This window comes from Silurus aristotelis, assembly GCF_946808225.1.
Source record: "Silurus aristotelis genome assembly, chromosome: 4".
In the NCBI taxonomy this organism is placed as follows: domain Eukaryota; kingdom Metazoa; phylum Chordata; class Actinopteri; order Siluriformes; family Siluridae; genus Silurus; species Silurus aristotelis.
The window spans coordinates 15,926,538-15,946,373 of NC_139577.1; the positions used below are offsets into that span (position 1 = coordinate 15,926,538).

Sequence of the window (19,836 nt, forward strand, 5' to 3'; positions counted from 1 at the left end):
TGTCCAAGGCCTTCCTCTAAACTCCACACTGCACTGCTGCTCTCTCCTGGGTCCAAATGAATCATGACATCTGCTGGGTCAGGAGCTGATGGTTTACAGCACGTCATACTGAAGCCATTAATCGTGCTGCTGACAGAAAGCAGGCAACGAGGCTCTGATAACTTCCAGGCATCTTCAAAACAAAGGAAGGAGACATCACTATGGTGACTCCATGACAGCTGGAGCGTCATCTTAGAGTGATATGGAGATTGTCTGATCTGCTCTGTGTCTGATTAAAGTCTGTATGTGATCTTCTCTGTCCTATAGCTAGTCTGTTCCTGCTCTTCGGCTTGTAGTTATCGGCATTGATTTTGTGTTGTAGTCTGGAACTTGTGTGTCTCACTTCAAAAACATTTGTTTAATGAAAACTAACCGTTCTAATTAACTGAGATTAACATAAAATGACAAATACTACATTGTCTGTCCTGTTTTTAACTGGGATACTGTGCATTAGATTACATAACATAGATCATAATCTATTTATTTCACTACAGCTGTTTGCTCTAAATTCTGTCCTGTAAGATACTTCAAATATAGTAACTTGTTCATTGTTCATTTAAGTCAAAAGTGTTTGGATATTTATATTTAGGCTGAATTTTTTTTCATATATGTTGGATTGTGTGGGTGCTACACACATGTAGCCTGGTTTGTTTTTGAACTGTGTTCTAAAGTATTATACTGTAATGTATGGTGTGCACTGCATAACGTTGTCTATGGAAGGCTACAGGTGCTGTGATGAGGTTCAGATTGGTCTACTGGCCATCGTCCTGCCACTGTGTTTGTTGGAAATCAGGGAGAGACACAGAAGGGTGGGATCTGAAACCGCAGTTGATTTAAGAAAAAAGCTATACAATTATGAGATGTTTAACAGAACATTAATAAAATACATTACATATTTAAACAAGCCTTGACTACATATCAGAATGAACTTTCATTAAAACACTTCAGCAAACATACATGTACATATCAGATCTACATGTGGGTGAGCAGGAGGAGGGAAGTTTAACAGTGTTATAAAGACACTGGGAATATACAATGTGATGTGTTTTATGAGGACTGTGGGTTGGTGACAGTTATGGACTTTGAATTAAAAACATTTGTCTCTGTCTACATAAAGTGACAGATGATGTGGTGTATGAAGGGGCTCAGACAAAGTGCAGATGAAAGTTATTTTACCAAACCGCCAAGTATGAAGAAGACCATGAAAAGTCGGCCAAGAGTGGTTTTCGCACAGACATCCCCGTATCCCACCGTGGACATTGTGACCATGAGTAAGTACACACATTCCCAATATGAAAGAGGTTGAGAATTTTGGAAGTCTTCCCAAGGATCCCCTGAGTTTTCCACCTGTGGGAGGAAAGCATGAATAGCGTTACTGAGACAAGCCAAGACCTTCGGGTTCAGCTGCAAGCCTGATCCTTTACAGCCATCTACAGTTTCCTCAAATTATAGCCACCACTGAATGTGGGGCACCCAAGAGGGGTTTTACATGCTTCAAAAGAGCGAGGAACCAAACAGGTGGCTTTACTGAAGAGCAGAGTTTCTGCTGCCATCTAGTGGCACAGATGTCCTCTGGCATGTCCTAATAAGGGAATAAAAAGAAAAAAACTGAATTTTTTGTGTTTCTGCTAAGAAAAAAACCCCACAAATACAGAATAATGATTAATGAGATCCCATGTTTGTTCCTCTTTAATATTTTAAAAAAAATTTTACCTACACCTGTGCGCTTAGACCTTGGAGTGGGCTGAGGGGGTACTTTGTGTGTGTTTTCTCACTCACCAGATGAATGAATCCTGCAGCTGTGAGCCATGTGCTTATGAAGATGGAACACAGGTTCACCAGCTTGATGGAATTACTGTGAGAGACGAGAGTTACGTCACACCTCTCAAAGTGAAACACATCGCACTGGGGTACAGATAAGTCAGTCATCTACTGAGCCCAACACACACATGATGAGGCTGTCTATGAACACTGCCACGTCACCTCTTGCTGGGAGCAAATTTACAGATTATCATGAAAGAACATTTCAGTTATATAACGTGATCTGTGTCTGCAGAGAATCTAAAGCTTTTTGCTAATATTCCAATAACACAAATTACTCCTAGCTGTTCGTTCTTTTTCGGTAAAGTAATAATTTTAGATATTTTAATAATATACAGTCAAAGGCTTGCTTTGCCAAAAGAATCCATTTTGCAGTAAGAAAAATATATATTTTTTGATTAGACAACTCAAATAACCTTCTACCAGTCTTCTGAGTACAGTCTACCGTAGTCTATCTGCCAAAGAAAAAAATACCTCTCATGCCTGCTCTGCTCTGGAAAAAAGCAATGAAGAATCTGTTTTTAAAAAACCTCAGTTTTTGGGTTTACACTCACCCCTTTTCCTGCTCTTTTACCTACAGCATGCTAAGAGGAGATACAGTGGGGAGTTAAAACACAGCAGGCTCTGCAGAGCTATGAACCTGACTTGGGATGAAGTAGTAAGTATAAAGAGCTTTTTGAGAGGTGGTTGGATGAATATTTAGGATGCGCAACAAGCACCTGAGCATGACAGAATGAACACAAGAATTCACTTAAGTGAGCTCAGTATAGTTTAAAGGTACAATAAAGTGATTTGAATGCTAGAATAACAAGCTACTATACTATATAGGTACAGACACCTATATAGTTATAAGAAGAGAAAGTTCACTCTGGAGTTTTGAGGCTTGTTTTTACCATAATTATTTTAGTGCGATTTAGGGTGATGATCATGATTCATGTTTTGTCATGTTTTGCCAAGCTTTTTGACCAGAAATGTAATGAGGCAGGAATATAGAAAAGTGATATAGAAGAAATACAGTTTTCTACTTATTGTACCTTTAAAATCTTACCATCACATTTCTTAGCAACAAAAGGAAAATGACGGATGTGAATGTACAAGTAGTCAGCCTTACCTTGTTTTTAAGATATTCAAAAACTGTAAAATTTCTGAGAACTGAATCAGTCTCAAGGCCCTTAGAAATCTCAGACCTGGAAAACACAACATATAAAATATATAAAGGTATAAACAAAATTAAATAAACAGGTTTTAAAAAAAAAAAAGTATGAAATTTTAATGCAGATTTATTTAGTCAATATAAATGACATGGGCTTAAAAATGTATCACTTTTTCTAATACTGATGAGCTCCAGAAGAAGTAACAAGTAATAACTAAGGTGTTAAGGTATTAAGTATGGTTTGTTAATTATGGTTTGCATATTCTATTAACTAAGGTTTGTTTATTTAATTTATTCAGTAGATAAACACGTTTGATACATATTTTTGTACCATGTATGTATCGATTAATATTCAGAGGAATATTCAAAACATACTTTTAACAAGACATTTAATTTTTTCACAATAACAAAAAAAAAAAAAAAAAAAAAAAAAAAGACATATATATACAGTGAGGAAAATAAGTATTTGAACACCCTGCTATTTTGCAAGTTCTCCCACTTAGAAATCATGGAGGGGTCTGAAATTGTCATTGTAGGTGCATGTCCACTGTGAGAGACATAATCTAAAAAAAAAAATCCAGAAATCACAATGTATGATTTTTTAACTATTTATTTGTATGATACAGCTGCAAATAAGTATTTGAACACCTGAGAAAGTCAATGTTAATATTTGGTACAGTAGACTTTGTTTGCAATTACAGAGGTCAAACATTTCCTGTAGTTTTTCACCAGGTTTGCACACACTGCAGGAGGGATTTTGGCCCACTCCTCCACACAGATCTTCTCTAGATCAGTCAGGTTTCTGGCCTGTCGCTGAGGAACACGGAGTTTAAGCTCCCTCCAAGGATTCTCTATTGGGTTTAGGTTTGGAGACTGGCTAGGCCACGCCAGAACCTTGATATGCTTCTTACAGAGCCACTCCTTGGTTATCCTGGCTGTGTGCTTCGGGTCATTGTCATGTTGGAAGACCCAGCCTCGACCCATCTTCAATGCTCTAACTGAGGGAAGGAGGTTGTTCCCCAAAATCTCGCAATACATGGCCCCGGTCATCCTTTTTCTTAATACAGTGCAGTTGCCCTGTCTCATGTGCAGAAAAACACCCCAAAGCATGATGCTACCACCCCCATGCTTCACAGTAGGGATGGTGATCTTGGGATGGTACTCATCATTCTTCTTCCTCCAAACACGTTTAGTGGAATTATGACCAAAAAGTTCTATTTTGGTCTCATCTGACCACATGACTTTCTCCCATGACTCCTCTGGATCATCCAAATGGTCATTGGCAAACTTAAGACGTGCCTGGACATGTGCTGGTTTAAGCAGGGAAACCTTCCGTGCCATGCATGATTTCAAATCATGACGTCTTAGTGTATTACCAACAGTAACCTTGGAAATGGTGGTCCCAGCTCTTTTCAGGTCATTGACTAGCTCCTCCCATGTAGTTCTAGGCTGAATTCTCACCTTCCTTGGGATTACTGAGAACCCAGGAGGTGAGATCTTGCATGGAGCCCCAGTCCGAGGGAGATTGACAGTCATCTTTAGCTTCTTCCATTTTCTAATGATTGCTCCAACAGTGAACCTTTTTTCACCAAGCTGCTTGGCAATTTCCCCGTAGCCCTTTCCAGCCTTGTGAAGGTGTACAATTTTGTCTCTAGTGTCTTTGGACAGCTCTTTGGTCTTGGCCATGTTAGTAGTTGGATTCTTACTGATTGTATGGGGTGGACAGGTGTCTTTATGCAGCTAACGACCTCAAACAGGTGCATCTAATTTAGGATAATAAATGTAGTGGAGGTGGACATTTTAAAGGCAGACTAACAGGTCTTTGAGGGTCAGAATACTAGCTGATAGACAGGTGTTCAAATACTTATTTGCAGCTGTATCATACAAATAAATAGTTAAAAAATTATATATTGTGATTTCTGGATATTTTTTTTAGATTATGTCTCTCACAGTGGACATGCACCTACCATGACAATTTCAGACCCCTCCATGATTTCTAAGTGGGAGAACTTGCAAAATAGCAGGGTGTTCAAATACTTATTTGTGAAAAGTGAAAAGAAAACACTGGATGAAGGTGAAACATCAGCACGGTAAAAAAAACCTGTATAATCCTCATCATGTGAAAATTGTGTAGTTTGATGAATTGCTATTGTGTAACTGTTTGATAACTAACTGTTACACTGGATCTGTTTCTTCGTGACTCGTGAGCATCAACATCAGATCACTCACTACATAGTGATGGATTCAAAGAAACCGGAGCGAACAAACACTAGATTTAAAAGCATCAAATAACAGCAGCATTAGACGATTACATTTTTAGTCACTGTTGTGGTTTTCATCGAATGCTTACAGTGGGGCAAAAAAGTATTTAGTCAGCCACCAATTGTGCAAGTTCTCCCACTTAAAAAAAAGAAAAAGGCCTGTAATTTTCATCATAGGTACATTTCAACTATGGAAGACAAAATGAGAAATAAAAATTACATTGTCTGATTTTTAAAGAATTTATTTGCAAATTATAATGGAAAATAAGTATTTGGTCAATAACAAAATACTTTGTTATATACCCTTTGTTGGCAATGACAGAGATCAAAAGTTTTCTGTAAGTCTCCACAAGTTTTTTTCACACTGTTGCTAGTAGTTTGGCCCATTCCTCCATGCAGATCTCCTCTAGAGCAGTGATGTTTTGGGGCTGTCGCTAAGCAACAGAGATTTTCAACTCCCTTCAAAGATTTCTTATGGGGTTGAGATCTGGAGACTGGCTAGGCCACTCCAGGACCTTGAAATGCTTCTTACGAAGCCACTCCTTCGTTGCCCGGGCGGTGTGTTTGGGATCATTGTCATGCTGAAAGACCCAGCCACGTTTTATCTTCAATGCCCTTGCTGATGGAAGGAGGTTTTCACTGAAAATCTCATGATACATGGCCCCATTAATTTTTTCCTTTACACGGATCAGTCGTCCTGGTCCCTTTGCAGAAAGACAGCCCCAAAGCATGATGTTTCCACCACCATGCTTCACAGTAGGTATGGTGTTCTTTGGATGCAACTCAGCATTCTTTCTCCTCCAAACAAGTTTTTTATCTGACCATATGACATCCTCTTCTGGATCATCCAAATGCTTCAGACAGGCCCGGACTTGGGGTTCCCTTTCAGTTCCCTTTCTCTGAGTAGGAAGAATTTTCGGATGCTAGCGAGCCCATGGACTCCTCACAGCCTGTGCTGTTTGAGGAGCTCCTGGAGGTAGTGATGCGGGCCGTCGCTAAGCTATAGATAGCTTGGCCCAACGAGAAGCGGAAGCAACGCGTTCCCAGCAAGCTGGATGAGTGTTTCCTGCGTCCCGCGGCACAGCTTTTGGCCTACCATTTTTTCCTGACCCACACACCGAGGTGTCTAAGTCCTGGGAGACCCCATATGCGGCCCGGGCAATGGCGCTCCATGTCAGCCTTAGTAGCCACAGAAAAGCATCTGTTGTTCACCCTGTCAGAAATTTATGACAGGGACAGGGTTTTTCTGCTAAATGGCCGAAAGCTAATTCTGGCCTGTTTGGCGACGCGGTAGGGGCGGTAGTCGACAGGTTTCAGGAGTAAAAAACGCAGTCGGCGGCGTATTAGCTGTATTTTTCTTGCCGCTCTCTCGCTCAACGTCCAGGCAGCGTGAAGCCCAAAATTAAAGGGGTCGGCCAACCTAAGGTTAGTCCTCTCCTCGACCAGGCGGGCAGTGGTGCAGTGGCCCTGACAATCAGAGTGCCCTATTTCTCCTAGTCCTCTGTTCTTCCCACTCTTTTCGGAGTTAAGGTTCATTTCACCCAGGGTATGGCGGCCTGGTCCGCTGGAGTTCACTCCAGGACATTTGTAACGTTGCGGGCTGGTCCACCTCGCTGACCATTCTCAGGTTTTTCCGACCTCCACATCAGATCCACTTCTGGCTCCTCTGTCCTGCATGACGGTTGTGCTCAGACACACTAGGCAGGGACTGGTCAGTATGGCGTGATTGGACACTTGTTCCCAAAGCGTTTTCGATGCAGCTCGAAATTACGTATGTACCCTAGTTCCCTGAGGGAACAAAAGCTGCGTCAATGGGCTGCCTTTTCAGAAGCTGATGTCGCTGTCATCGCGCTCCCATTTTGTAGGTTCCTGGTTTGCGCGAAATTAAATTGGCACAAATTCAATTGATTAAATAAAATTTTATAAATGGAAAAATTTTATTAAACAGTTTACATTTGTTGAACCCCATAATACTGATGTGTGTGTTTTACATTTAATATTTAATTTTCTAAAGGTATGATCTACTTAACTGTTTTACTTATTTCAGCATACTTTTTAAAATGTCTTCATACCTTCCATCCTTCATTTATTCACTCCCTTGATGTGTGGAATTGTCAAGAATTTCTCCTTTTAAGAGACATTCTTAAAATTGTAAATTTAAAGATAAATAATCCATAGCACTAGCGTTAGCCACTAGCCACTTCCTGGTTAGCAACTAACGCTAGTTCTATGGATTCTTTAGCATTTTCATGCATGGAGAAAACAAATCTTTTTTTGTGGTACGGAGTGAGTAGCCACAGTGACACTGTGCTAACTCTAATTTCTTTGTTATACCTCTGGCAGTGTTTTGTAAGTTTTCATGTTTAATAATAATAATAAAAACGCGTGCTTAAAGTCGAAGAGGCGAAAATAAACTTGCGGTCCGCCACTTAATACATTCCTGAGGGAACTCAGATGATCCGACAATGATCAGAATATAAAAAGGATTGCATTGGGTACATATGGGTACCGAACCAAAAGCCTTGTACTGTTACACCCCTGGATGCAAAGTGACAATAATTGACCTAAATCTACAGGTACATCATGTCACTCAGTTAGAGCTTTAAAGCATACAGTAATGTTTGCAGCAAATTACATTTTCTGATGTTGAAATGTTTCTGGCTATTAGCTAAACTCGCTAATATATCCAAATGGGATAACATATACAGTACAAAGAAAGCTGTTTATTAATTTATTTAAATTGTTGTTTTACTAACTAAATTACAAAAATAAATGGTTAATTCAAGGCAGTTCAATGTGTGATTCAGTAACTACACCTTACATTTAAAATTCACATTCTATACAAACGTATAGACATAACATTATTTCATATTTTTAAATAAAGCACATTTACTGATGAGATGATATTTTCATTTTGCTAGTTTTATATTTCTGGGCATTGATTACACTTTGAGAGAAGAAGCCAGTGAGGACAGGGATTTCTTATTGTTTTTTGCATGTTTGTCACAATTTAATGTTTCAGATCATTAAACCAATTTAAATATTAGTAAAAGATAACACAAGTGAACACAACATGCAGTTTTTAAATGAAGGTTTTTATTATTGAGGGAAAACAAAATCCAAAACTACTTGGCCCTGTGTGAAAAAGTGTTTGCCCCTAAACTTAATAACTGGTTGGGCCGCCCTTAGCAGCAACAACTGCAACATTTGCGATAACTTGCAGTGAGTCTGCAGCAATTCAAAGGTGGACTTTCTGGTGTGTTTTGAATCAATGTCCTGCTGCAGAACCCATGTTCGCTTCAGCTAGAGGTCACGAAAAGATATCCGGACATTCTCTTTCAGGATTTTTTGGTAAACAGCAAAATTAAAGGTTCCTTTTATCACAGCAAATCTTCCATGTCCTGAAGCAGCAAAACAGCCCCAGACCATTACACTACCACCACCATATTTTACTGTGGGTATGATGTTCTTTTTCTGAAATACGGTGTTACTTTTAGTATTAGTATTTAGTATTTTACCAAAAGTTTTGGGGATCATTAAGATGTTTTCTGGCAAAACTGAGACGAGCCTTTATCTTCTTTTTGCTCAGCAGCAGTTTTCATCTTGGAACTCTGCCATGCAGACCATTTTTGCCCTGTCTCTTTCTTATGGTGGAGTCATGAACTTTTAATTGAAGGTTTTTGTTATTGAGGGAAGACAAAACCTGGGGTTGACAAACGCGCCGGCATGTTTTGTGCCATTTTTTTTTTTAATTCCATAACAAACTTAAATTCTTTTGAATCGTACAGATAAGAGCAATACATCATTCGAAACTGTAAAGAGTCTACTTTTAATCGTATACACTCATAATAACAACCTGAATCTCAGTAAAAACTTACCTCACAGACATAATACAGACATAAATATATGAATAAAAAGCTTGAAATGTCTACTTTTAAATAAACCATTAAATATTCTCTTTCATTCTAAGTAAACCGTATGGAAGTTATAAGAGGTACAGTCTCTCCGGTATCACCTCGTTAACCCCCCGTGTGGAAACATAGCAAAAGTTCAGTTTGATGTCCTGATGATTTACGTAATTAAAAACACCATAATTACATTTACAAGAATATTTTGTCTTCATGCTCTATTTTTAGTTTGGTTTCACTAATAATAATCATACATTTGCATAAATGCCGATGTTGATTAGAGTATTAAAAACATTAAATATTCATTTATGGTGCATTTAAAACAGATGTGAAATGAATGTGCGATTAAGCAGCGAATAAATATTTAAATCGATTGACAGCCCTAATATCAATATGATGTGAGGTCCAGTTACCAGCATGGCACTAAAACAGGTAGTAGTAAAGGTTACTTAAGTACATGTCAGAGCCCAAACTTCTTTACTTTAACCTGAGTAAAAAAGTATAGTCAGTACTTTTTTATTCGAGTATTTTAAAACATTAGTATTTGTACTTCTACTTAAATGAAGGATGTGTGTACTTTTGCCAGTGAGAACAGGATCAGAGAAAAGGGCACAAGGCCAATGGAGTCTGCTCAGTCAGTCTTAGGAAACACATGCTAAAACAACATTTACTGAGAATCTAGGCACAAACTGCATGTGTGTCGGTTGCATCTGGATGCTCACACACTGAGAACATGCACCACCCCCACATGATTCTGCTTCCATTTGTCAATCAGAGTGGTATTTACTGGTAATGTCATGTGTGCTGCTTGCATTACTCCCAGAAGGACAACCATTCCCAGAATGCACCAGAAGCAGAGCATGGGCTATATAACACACTGCCAGTGATTTTGCCCTGTAAAAGCAGTCGTCTTTGGGTGCTGAGGGCTTATAACAGAATTTGATTGTTGTTCTGTTAGTCATGTTATTTTGATGGATGAGCTTTGGGTCTGGCTAAAATTAGGAATTTTTATGCTAACCCCCTAGCAACAATGCAGAGAAGAACCACAAAAAAGAAGGGATTAACAGCACTACATCGAACCACCAGGTGACAGTGTTGCACAGCAAGTAACCTTCAAGCACATAGAAGGCTTAGAAAACACCAGTCTGAATAAAATCATAAACACGCATAAATGCATTCAAAAATAAAACACCTAATTGTTATATTTAGTAATCTGCTTTCTTTCATATACATTTAAGAGGTTGAACTCCTGTCTGATATCAAAAATGATAAGATGCATCAAGTGAGAAAGAAAGGGTAGAAAATAATTATTTGGACAAATATCTACACAGCCGTGCGGCACACTTCACGTTACTCTTTCTTTCCACATTTTGCGGCATTTGGCAGATTCCCCTATCCAGTGCAACTTACAACTGTGCAATTGAGGCTTAAGGGCCTTGCTCCAGGACACAGCAGTGGTAGCTTTGTGGTGCTAGGGTTTGAACTCATGACCTTTTAATCCAAGAACCAATGCCAATGATCCATCTACTTCATTTATAGCTGTTAAAACTGACATTTCAGAAAATAAATGCTAAAAATTTTATTTTTGCTCTGTCACATGAGAATAGTTCCCAAACAGCAAGACAGAGCATCACGTTACCATGCGACACACTGAATACCTGCCAGATCATAGTAAGTCTATTAACTGTTTTGATGTAACACACATTTTTGCTAGAGATGAAATTACTGTATATGTAGTGAGCATTAACAAATCCAAATCCAAACTGTTCCAAACAGTGAAGTGTACCAGTGTTGTTTTTCTAAAGTTTAGCATTTTTGGTACAATTCTTGCATAATTAAATTTGTGAACTGGAACTAACTGTTGTATAAGCATTATTTAATACAGAAGAACAAATACCCAAAGCTTTATCTACCTAAACTACTGCAAATGAGAGGAATTTATCACTTAGTTGGACTCTGATTTTTATGTTTTAATTAGCAGCAAATGTTCTTTGCTGATTAAAGTTTGGTTTGTTCCATGAGAATACTGCATTGGATATTTCAGTTTATTTCATCATTTTCCTGGCTTCAACTCTCAGATCTAACAGCTGGGTATCAGAGGGCTTTATCTAGTGTAATATTTTGTCTTTAGGGAAAAGAGTAACATGTCAAATTATTGCCTCATACTTAAGCTTGTCATCTTTCTCATAGCAAAGTGATATGATAAAAGAGCATATTGATAGTTTGATGAATTAGCTTTAGAGTTAGTTATAATCTTGTTAGTTCATCAATATAGAGTGTTATTTTAGTTATTTGATGAGACTTTGAATGAATGTAATGTGGCTGCATTTATAGAAGTGGAGGTGCTTTTTATTTATTGTGGACACTGCAGTGCTCTTCTTCCTCCCTCGACCAAAAGACAGTTACTCACGGCTGTGCACAAACACGGGTGATTTTTCTCCAGTTTAGTGACGGTGCACTTTGGCCTGACCTACAGATCACTCCAGCAAATCAGGAGCCATTCTGACTGATCCATTCAAACAAAGGAATGCATCTTAGTACATTCCCATAGACATAGAGCTGACCCACAGCAGTTAAACCCTGTCCAGTATCCCCTTCTCTTTTCTGTGTGTCTCTCTTCAACCTGTGTGTTTGTGCTGTCATTGGCAAACTCGCTTGACTGTCCATTAGTTGGCATTTCTGAGCTATTCTCAGCCATTCAGGATACAGAATATGACAACTTTGGTATTCAGGTATCCAGGCTTCACTTTAATTAGGTGCCCAAACATTTGCTTTGACCTCCTCAATTCTATCATCACTCCGTCTTGTCTTCTTCCAGTCTTGTCTTTTTGTCTGTGCAACAGTAGCAGATGCTCTGTCACTCTGGATGAGCACTGACTGTTGCCTTTAATGCTAAGAAATAAAGAAGAGGGAGAGGAGGGGAAAGGGGAATGACTAGACACTTACCCAGCCAGCTCCTGTTAAGATACACAGACACAAACACTGGTGGCACAGTAAAGAAATCCACCACAGAGTTCACCTCCAGCCAGAACCACAGCTTATCATTTGCTGCAATAAACTGGGGGAAGAAAAGACAGAGATTGGAGTGAGACATTATACAAATACATATGACTAGATTCCAAATATGATTTTGATGTCTAGATATACTTACACGCAGACCAAAGTAGAGTAAGAAGAATACATTGAAGGCCATGTCGATCTGTAACGTGAAGTCTTTATAGAAATTCTGACAGGATTCTATAGGGCTATGGAGAGAATACCAAATATACCAAATTAGATTACAATGGAAAAAAATATTTTAAATACAGGGTTTGGAACATATTCAGTTTTTGCCTGTTTATTTGTGTTATAAATGTAAAATGCCATAAATGCACTTTGTTGCCCATTAATTTTAAACTGTAATGACAAATTAATACACTTAAAATTTTTTGCAAATGTAATAAAAATAAAGAAATCAAATATATTGATCTTGAATTTGGTGAGAAAATTGCTTCAATGTGCACAACTACTGAGTCTTGAAATTAATAAAAAAAAATGCTCAAATGTAAACAGTACAGGCACATATGTCATGGTTAAATGAGCAAAGCTATTTATGTATATATTTTTTTCTTTAAAGGATTAGCATTTAGCTATAAAAGTCTTTTTTTCTGTGGCTGACATGCACTTTTTAATACGCCTGTACACTTACTTAATCAATTCCGGTACTGTTCACATTAATCACTAGAATTGGTGAAATGTGTTTTTTGAAATTCTGACTGTGGCATGATATTTTGACAAGCTGACCTCTCGAAAATGTTCACATGCATATTTCTCTAGAGTTTACTCAGAATAGTGCAATAAGTGAAAAAAAAATCCAAAGAGTGCAGACAATATGGTTAAGAAAAATGTCAACAGCAAATGACCAGAATAGTTTAAGCTGACAGAAAGGCTACAGTAACTCAGATAACCACTCTGTACAAATATGGCAAGCAGAAAAGTACCTCAGAATGCAGAACACATTTAAACTCAATACTGGATGGCCTACAAGAGTAGACTATGTTGGGTACCACTTTACTTAGTTGATGCATTAACTAACTTTGTCGTTTATTACCATATGCTACCAATCTTTTTCTGTGCATTTTAACATTTGTAATTATTTACCAAGTAACCATTACACATATTACATTGGCAGTTTTAACACACAGTGGCAGATGCTTTTATATGTTACCCTCCTGCAGGCAGTGAACCATTTGGTATGAGCTGTACAGTACATGCCTTATAGCACAATTCTGCTCCCATTTCGTAATAACATAACATGCTGATCTTCAGCCTTGATCAACATATGGATCCTTGGTCATAAGGAGAATCCTTGCAGAAGAAAGCTCAGAGCTATAGGGTGACTATAGGGACACTATTGTATACAAAGTGCAGTTGTGGACAGTAACGAAGTAAATGTAATTCATTACTGTACTTAAGTAGCTTTTCGCATATTTGTGCTTTACTAAAGTATTTCCATTTGGGGAGACTTCAACTTCACTACATTTCAAAATCAACTATCCTACCATTTACTTTATACTTTATTTGTAAAATCAGTCTTTCTGTTTTTATGTGCAGATAACTGGGCAAGCATGCAGCAGGCCACTAATCAGGGTAGAGTACACGCTTTGTTTTGAACTAGTTTTAATTGGCACTTGGTGGTATCTACTTATCACCAACATACAGAACGGCATCAGTTTAAAAGCAAGCAGAACATTTTGAAAGTAATAAATAATGAAAGAAACTCCTGACTCTAACTTTCCACAACACCCGTGGCTGTATTTGCTGATTCTTTTTAACTAGTTCAAAAGAAGGTTTTGGGCTCATGATAATTTAAATAGAAATCAATCAGTGTCTGACTCATTAATATCATTCTATTAATAGATTGGTGTGCTAAAAGTAACATTAGAGTCTTTTCACATAAACTGAGTAAAGCAAGAGTCTTGTGAGAAAAATTATGATAGGAAGATTATATCCATAATAAATCAAAGTATTTGCATGAAAATTCTTTTGTACTTTTACTCAAGTGAAAGTTTAAAGGAAACGGTATTTTTTAATTTTAATATTTTACCGAGTTTATCTCTACTATAACTACATACAGTAGTTTGTGTATTTCATAGACCATTGAGAAAGTGTGCTTCCCTGACAGCTGATTCTAAAGCTTTCACAGTGATAGAGTGTTCTGATAACTGTTTATGCAAATATGTCATGGAGACAGAGATAATACAATGATCTGTGAATGAAAAGACATATCTGTGTATGTGTTGAAACACAACGATCCTCATTCACAGACGCAATGTCACTACACCCTGTCACATGATGTCCAGGCAGAACAGGCCAGGTGCTTACGTAAGCTGCCTCCTTCAGTGTTGTCCCAGCACAAGAACCTGGACAGTTTGTCTTCTACGGGCTTTATATAGAACACGGCTGATTTCAGGTCAAGCGGAGATGCAAGGGGGACTGCGCAGTGACTGGCCTAAACCTTACGCAGATGCTACAGTAATGCTTGACCTTACACTTGATGGCCTTGGGCTTTTATGGCTGTAGCCAAAAGTGTGACCCTGTGTGTGAGGGAACTTTGTGCCCTGTTCCAAAATCTTTCTCAACTCTACATAACATTTTAAATATCAAAGAAATAGTGAATGTGTACAACAATTTAACACTATTACTGTCATTTTGAACCAATCAAAGAAGGCAGCAGGTAAAAATAAATAGATAATGGCACTGGGAAGAAAAGGGCATCAAGGAAAGGTGACCTGAGGCCCGAACAAGCCTTCATACTAGAAAAAAGAACGAGTCGTTCCTAAAGCCAATAGGACTGACTTAATACATCCGTGATTGATTTAGGTCAAAACACCATTTTTAAAATAGGAATGATGTAGCAACTGCAAGGGTACCAGACATATACAAGCTCAGTTGGGACCCTAAAAATAGTCTCTGTGCTTTAATTCTCCCTGAAGCACACTCTGCATGTGGTTCACTTAAAGGAGAAAACACACAAAGCATTGATCCTTAAGAGGAAAGGATGAAGAAGTACAAACAGCAGCTTATTGTACTAATGCAGCTACCATACAACATGACAGCCCAGGGCTCACGATGTCTATCATGTACGTGTGTTCTTTGAATCCTCAAAGAACACACACACAAGCACGCACACACACACACACGCACACACAAATGTCCATGCAAAACTTATAGATTAAAATACTAATGTGCAGTAATACATGTGCATATTAATAAATTGGAATATCATTAAATATCATTAAAGTTTATTTATTTTTTAATACAAAAAGTGAAACGTGTATATATTAGATAGATTAATCACACACAGACTGATACACACAGAGATGATTTTAAGTGTTTATTTATTTATGTATTTTTTTATTATTTTTGTTCAAATTTAACAAAAACCCACCAATTCACTATCTAAAAGAATTAGAAAACTTCATAAAACCAATAAAAACTAAAATTTTTTTTGTGAATTGTTGGCCTACTGGAAAGTATATATATATATATATATATATATATATATATATATATATATATATATATATATATATATATATATATATATATATATACCTTCTGTATATGTATTCAATACTTCGTAGGGGCTCCTTTTGCTTTAATTACTGCCTAAATTCGGCGTGGCATGGAGGTGATCAGTCTGTGGCACCGCTGAGGTGGTATGGAAGCCCAGGTTTCATTGACAGTGGCCCTCAGCTCATTTGCATTTTTTGGGCTCTTGTTTCTATTTTTCCTCTTGACAATACCCCATAGATTCTCTATAGGGTTCAGGTCTGGGGAGTTTGCTTGCCAGTCAAGCACACCAACACCATGGTCATTTAACCAACTTTTGGTGCTTTTGGCAGTGTGGGCAGGTGCCAAATCCTGCTGGAAAATTAAACCAGCATCTCCATAAAGCTGGTTAGCAGAGGGAAGCATGAAGTGCTCTAAAACTTCCTGGTAAACAGCTGAGCTGACCTTGGACTTAATAAAACACCGTGGACCACTACCAGCAGATGACATGACTCCCCAAAACATCCACTGACATAAAACAACTTGGATTCTGTGCCTGTCCACTGTTTGTGAATGGGCTTCGTTTCACCTTTTTCTACCAAATGTTTTCCTTACATTCAACTTGGCTTCTTTAGCGATGGCCTTTTGTGTCTTACCCTCCATGTGTCTATTTTAAGGTTTAGGAAACCTTTACAGGTGTTTGGATTTAATTAGCTGATTAAAGTGTGACACCACGATTCTCCAATATTTAATTTTTTCACAATATTGTTATTTTCCGAGATGGGTTTTCATAAGCTGTAAGCCATAATCATCAAAATTAAAAGAAATAAACACTTGAAATATATCAGTCTGTGTGTGGTGTATCTATATAATATACAAGTTAGACCTTTTGTATTGAATTACTAAAAGAAAAATTAACCTTTTAATAATATTCTAATTTATTGAGATGCACCGGTATATTCAGTTTTAGAAAAAGCGACAACAGTTCAAACTTTGCCACTGAAAAATCACACAAACACTACAAATACCTCTATTTTAGGACCCCAGTTTGACTAGTACAAAATCCCAAAATCAGGGTACATTCTGGCATGTTGGGAAAAAAAAAGTTGTTTGGCTTTTTCTGGAATTTTACAAACCTTTACAACAATAAATATGCTTTTGGGAACAATATTATTTAAAAGACGTAAAGAATAGTGGTAGAATTCACATTTAATTTAGGAAAAAAAAAAAATCTGTCATGCCCACTTTTAATTCAAATCTGAATACAGATGTAGATACAAATAATATTGTGTTGCACTCCATCCTCACATACACAAACCCATTGAGTTGCAGAAATTTCTTACATATAGATCTCCACTTCCATGTAAATTGATTACAAGTCTTATCTTTTTTTTGATTGAGGCTTGCATGGTGCCAAGCTATTAGTGTCTGCTTTGCCGAACTTCTATGTTCCACAGTTCTGCTTCACTGATAAGAGCCTGGTGCTGCAGAGTTTTTCTGAGTCAGCACTGCTGCCTCTTTTTTCTTCCACTGAATATATTAAAGAACATGACTTCCAGACTTCTCTACCAAATCCTGGGGCTCATTACAGCAGATGATCATGTACAGACAAGATCATGTAACGATCAGTGCATATTTCATAACCTTGAAGAACATCTCTACCTAACCATATTCCTTCAGTCAAACCATTTTCTCATTCTAATCTCTCCAGTGAGTTTAAGCTTAAATATCAAGCTTCAGTGTGGGGGAGATTTAAAAGCACAGGGAACCTACAGTAGAGTTAAACTATGTGTATTATTCATCCCTGCATTGCAGCAGCAGCATGAGTCTTTTAAAGAGCAGCCATGCTCACATTTAAAAATACAGCACAAGTGGGACACAAATAAAGGCATTCCTTGAAGGAGAGCCTTGCTTCTGTTGGCCTACATACAGTGTATCTGCCTTCATTGTGCAGACTGAGCAATAACAGACCCATGTCCAAGGGGGAAAGTACCATTATGAAAAACGAAACAAAATATTTTCTCACAAAATCGACCATATGAGACCACTTTATATCACTTTACCCTATTAATATCTGCTTTAGATGTTAACAATTCTATGTATACCAGTGTGGTAATCTGCAATCTGCAATAGTATAATAAGAGTAAATGCATGTACTGTAATTTTTCAAGAGTCTGGGCTATGCAATGGTATTGTGTAATAGACTTACTTAGAAATCTAAGGCAAATTTTTTAAACTGTGTGTGCATCAAAAATATTTTTGAAGAAATTATGCGAATTGACAAATTGTAGTTGTAAATTGTAAATCATGTTTTGTGTATTTATATTTAAAGATTATGCCTCATTTATTAATATGTGCACACATTGTTCATGATAGCCTTTATACAAAGGACAGCGTATTCACTAAACTACTGTTTATGTCCTCCTGAGATCCTGAGTTTCGCTAATGTGAACCTCAGTTATTAGGCTTCAGATCAAACAATGAAATTTTATATACAAAATATGCTGTTTAGATTGCTTAGTTATCTTACAAATATATGAATGTCTTGTGACTTAGTAAGGACTTGAAAGAACCCAATCCATAAAAAGAACCAATAAATGCAGACAAATAAGACTAGCCATTCAATTAGCTCTAAGAAAATATTGACATATAATGACGAGTTACGGTGCATCTACAAAAAGCTGATGCACTGCAGTGGCTGAGCTGCAGTACTGGAAGATTTAACACCTCTCCTTTAGCTCTTTCTCTATTCAGCTTTTTTTTTGTAATTTGTATGCTTTCTGTGCTGGGCCTTTTATAGGGATTTGATGTCATCAATAAATGTAAATCAGCTGTACTGTAAATGTATTTTATTGATCGAAAATTGGAATTCATGAATACACGATTGTGAGCATTAAGATAAACATAATTACTAAACTTTGGTCTATCATGCAGAAAACAATTTTGGCAATTAAAACCTTTACACCAAATTTAAGGTAGAAAAGAAAATATGTATGCTTGTTAATCCACACGATTATTATTGTGCCTATTCCTCTATCTGAAAGGATGCTATTTGGCCACCAGAGAGGGCTGTGTATCCACTGAGGTGTGTAAATTTCCCTGTGAGGTCAGCATGGCTACTGAAGCGGGAATAAAGACTCATCTTTCTTTACCCTCCTTGCTGCAGCCAGTGCAGCATTTTATCCTACATCACATTCAGTTACCTTAGGCAGCATTTTGTGAAAATCACTCAAAATATCATCTCATGTTTATAGATGCCCTTTTTAATGGACCATTACTTTATGTATTTGAACACCAATGGCAATTTGGCATATGCTGTGTTTCTTTTTTATTTTGGATACATTCTGTATATACAAATTGTTTTTACAGAAATAAGAAGAGTACCTGGGTTGTTGTTAGTGCCATAAAAGATGATGTAAAAAAAAAAAAAAAAAAAGATATTTTTCTAGCTTAGAGTATAACTCATGCCAGCAGCAGAGGTCAGTTAATCAGTGCAGGCACAGATGGCACATAGAGTGAGAAGGTGTGTGTTGTTTACCCACATCTCGGTGGTGAAAACAGGAGGGGAAGAAGGTTTAGCTGTCATGGTGCTGGACTGTGAGGAGGAACTTTAGAGCTTCAGTCTGTTTTAATAATTAGGACAGGCCTCATCATTCACTACTGCTGTGTTTGCCTGACAAGGTGAAAGGGTTAAGAACAATCAAGTGTCCTTGTGATTTTGGCCACGATTTGGTCGTCCGAGACAAATTTTAAAATCCTAAACTATTCCTATAATCCTAGTCGAAAATCTGTAGTCTTTGATTACTGTTTTGTTTACCGACAGCTGATTAATTGCCATTGCGACCATTTTTAAACTGAAAAGTTTTTGACACTTTTTAAAAACGAAATTCTGGCAGTGTCAGAAGTTGTCAGACTCTTTCCCACAGTGTGACTTCAAAAACCAAGAACCAATGGAATCGCCGAACCCAATGACACAGTTAGCATGAAAACTTCAAACCAACTCGGGTAAAATGTCAAAAAAGCCAGATGGACAATACAGCAAGAAGAGAAACTTATTGAGTTATGGAGAAAAAAGGAGGGTTTGTAAGAGGATTTTATTATCAAGACATAAACCAAATTA

The 19,836-nt window shown here is 37.5% G+C and overlaps 1 protein-coding gene across 19 annotated transcripts in view; it reads right to left on the reverse strand.

Moving 5' to 3' along the window:
* Positions 1 to 19,836, reverse strand: part of kcnma1a (potassium large conductance calcium-activated channel, subfamily M, alpha member 1a) — a 150,730-nt gene that overhangs the window by 50,145 nt on the left and 80,749 nt on the right. For all 19 annotated transcript variants that reach the window (XM_083539256.1, XM_083539254.1, XM_083539250.1 and 16 more), the window contains exons 4-8: positions 12,334 to 12,427; positions 12,129 to 12,240; positions 2,972 to 3,047; positions 1,819 to 1,894; positions 1,216 to 1,386 (exon numbers count right to left, since the gene is read on the reverse strand). In XM_083539256.1, coding sequence (XP_083395382.1) covers positions 1,216 to 1,386; positions 1,819 to 1,894; positions 2,972 to 3,047; positions 12,129 to 12,240; positions 12,334 to 12,427 — 529 coding nt within the window. The remainder of the gene's footprint in view (positions 1 to 1,215; positions 1,387 to 1,818; positions 1,895 to 2,971; positions 3,048 to 12,128; positions 12,241 to 12,333; positions 12,428 to 19,836) is intronic.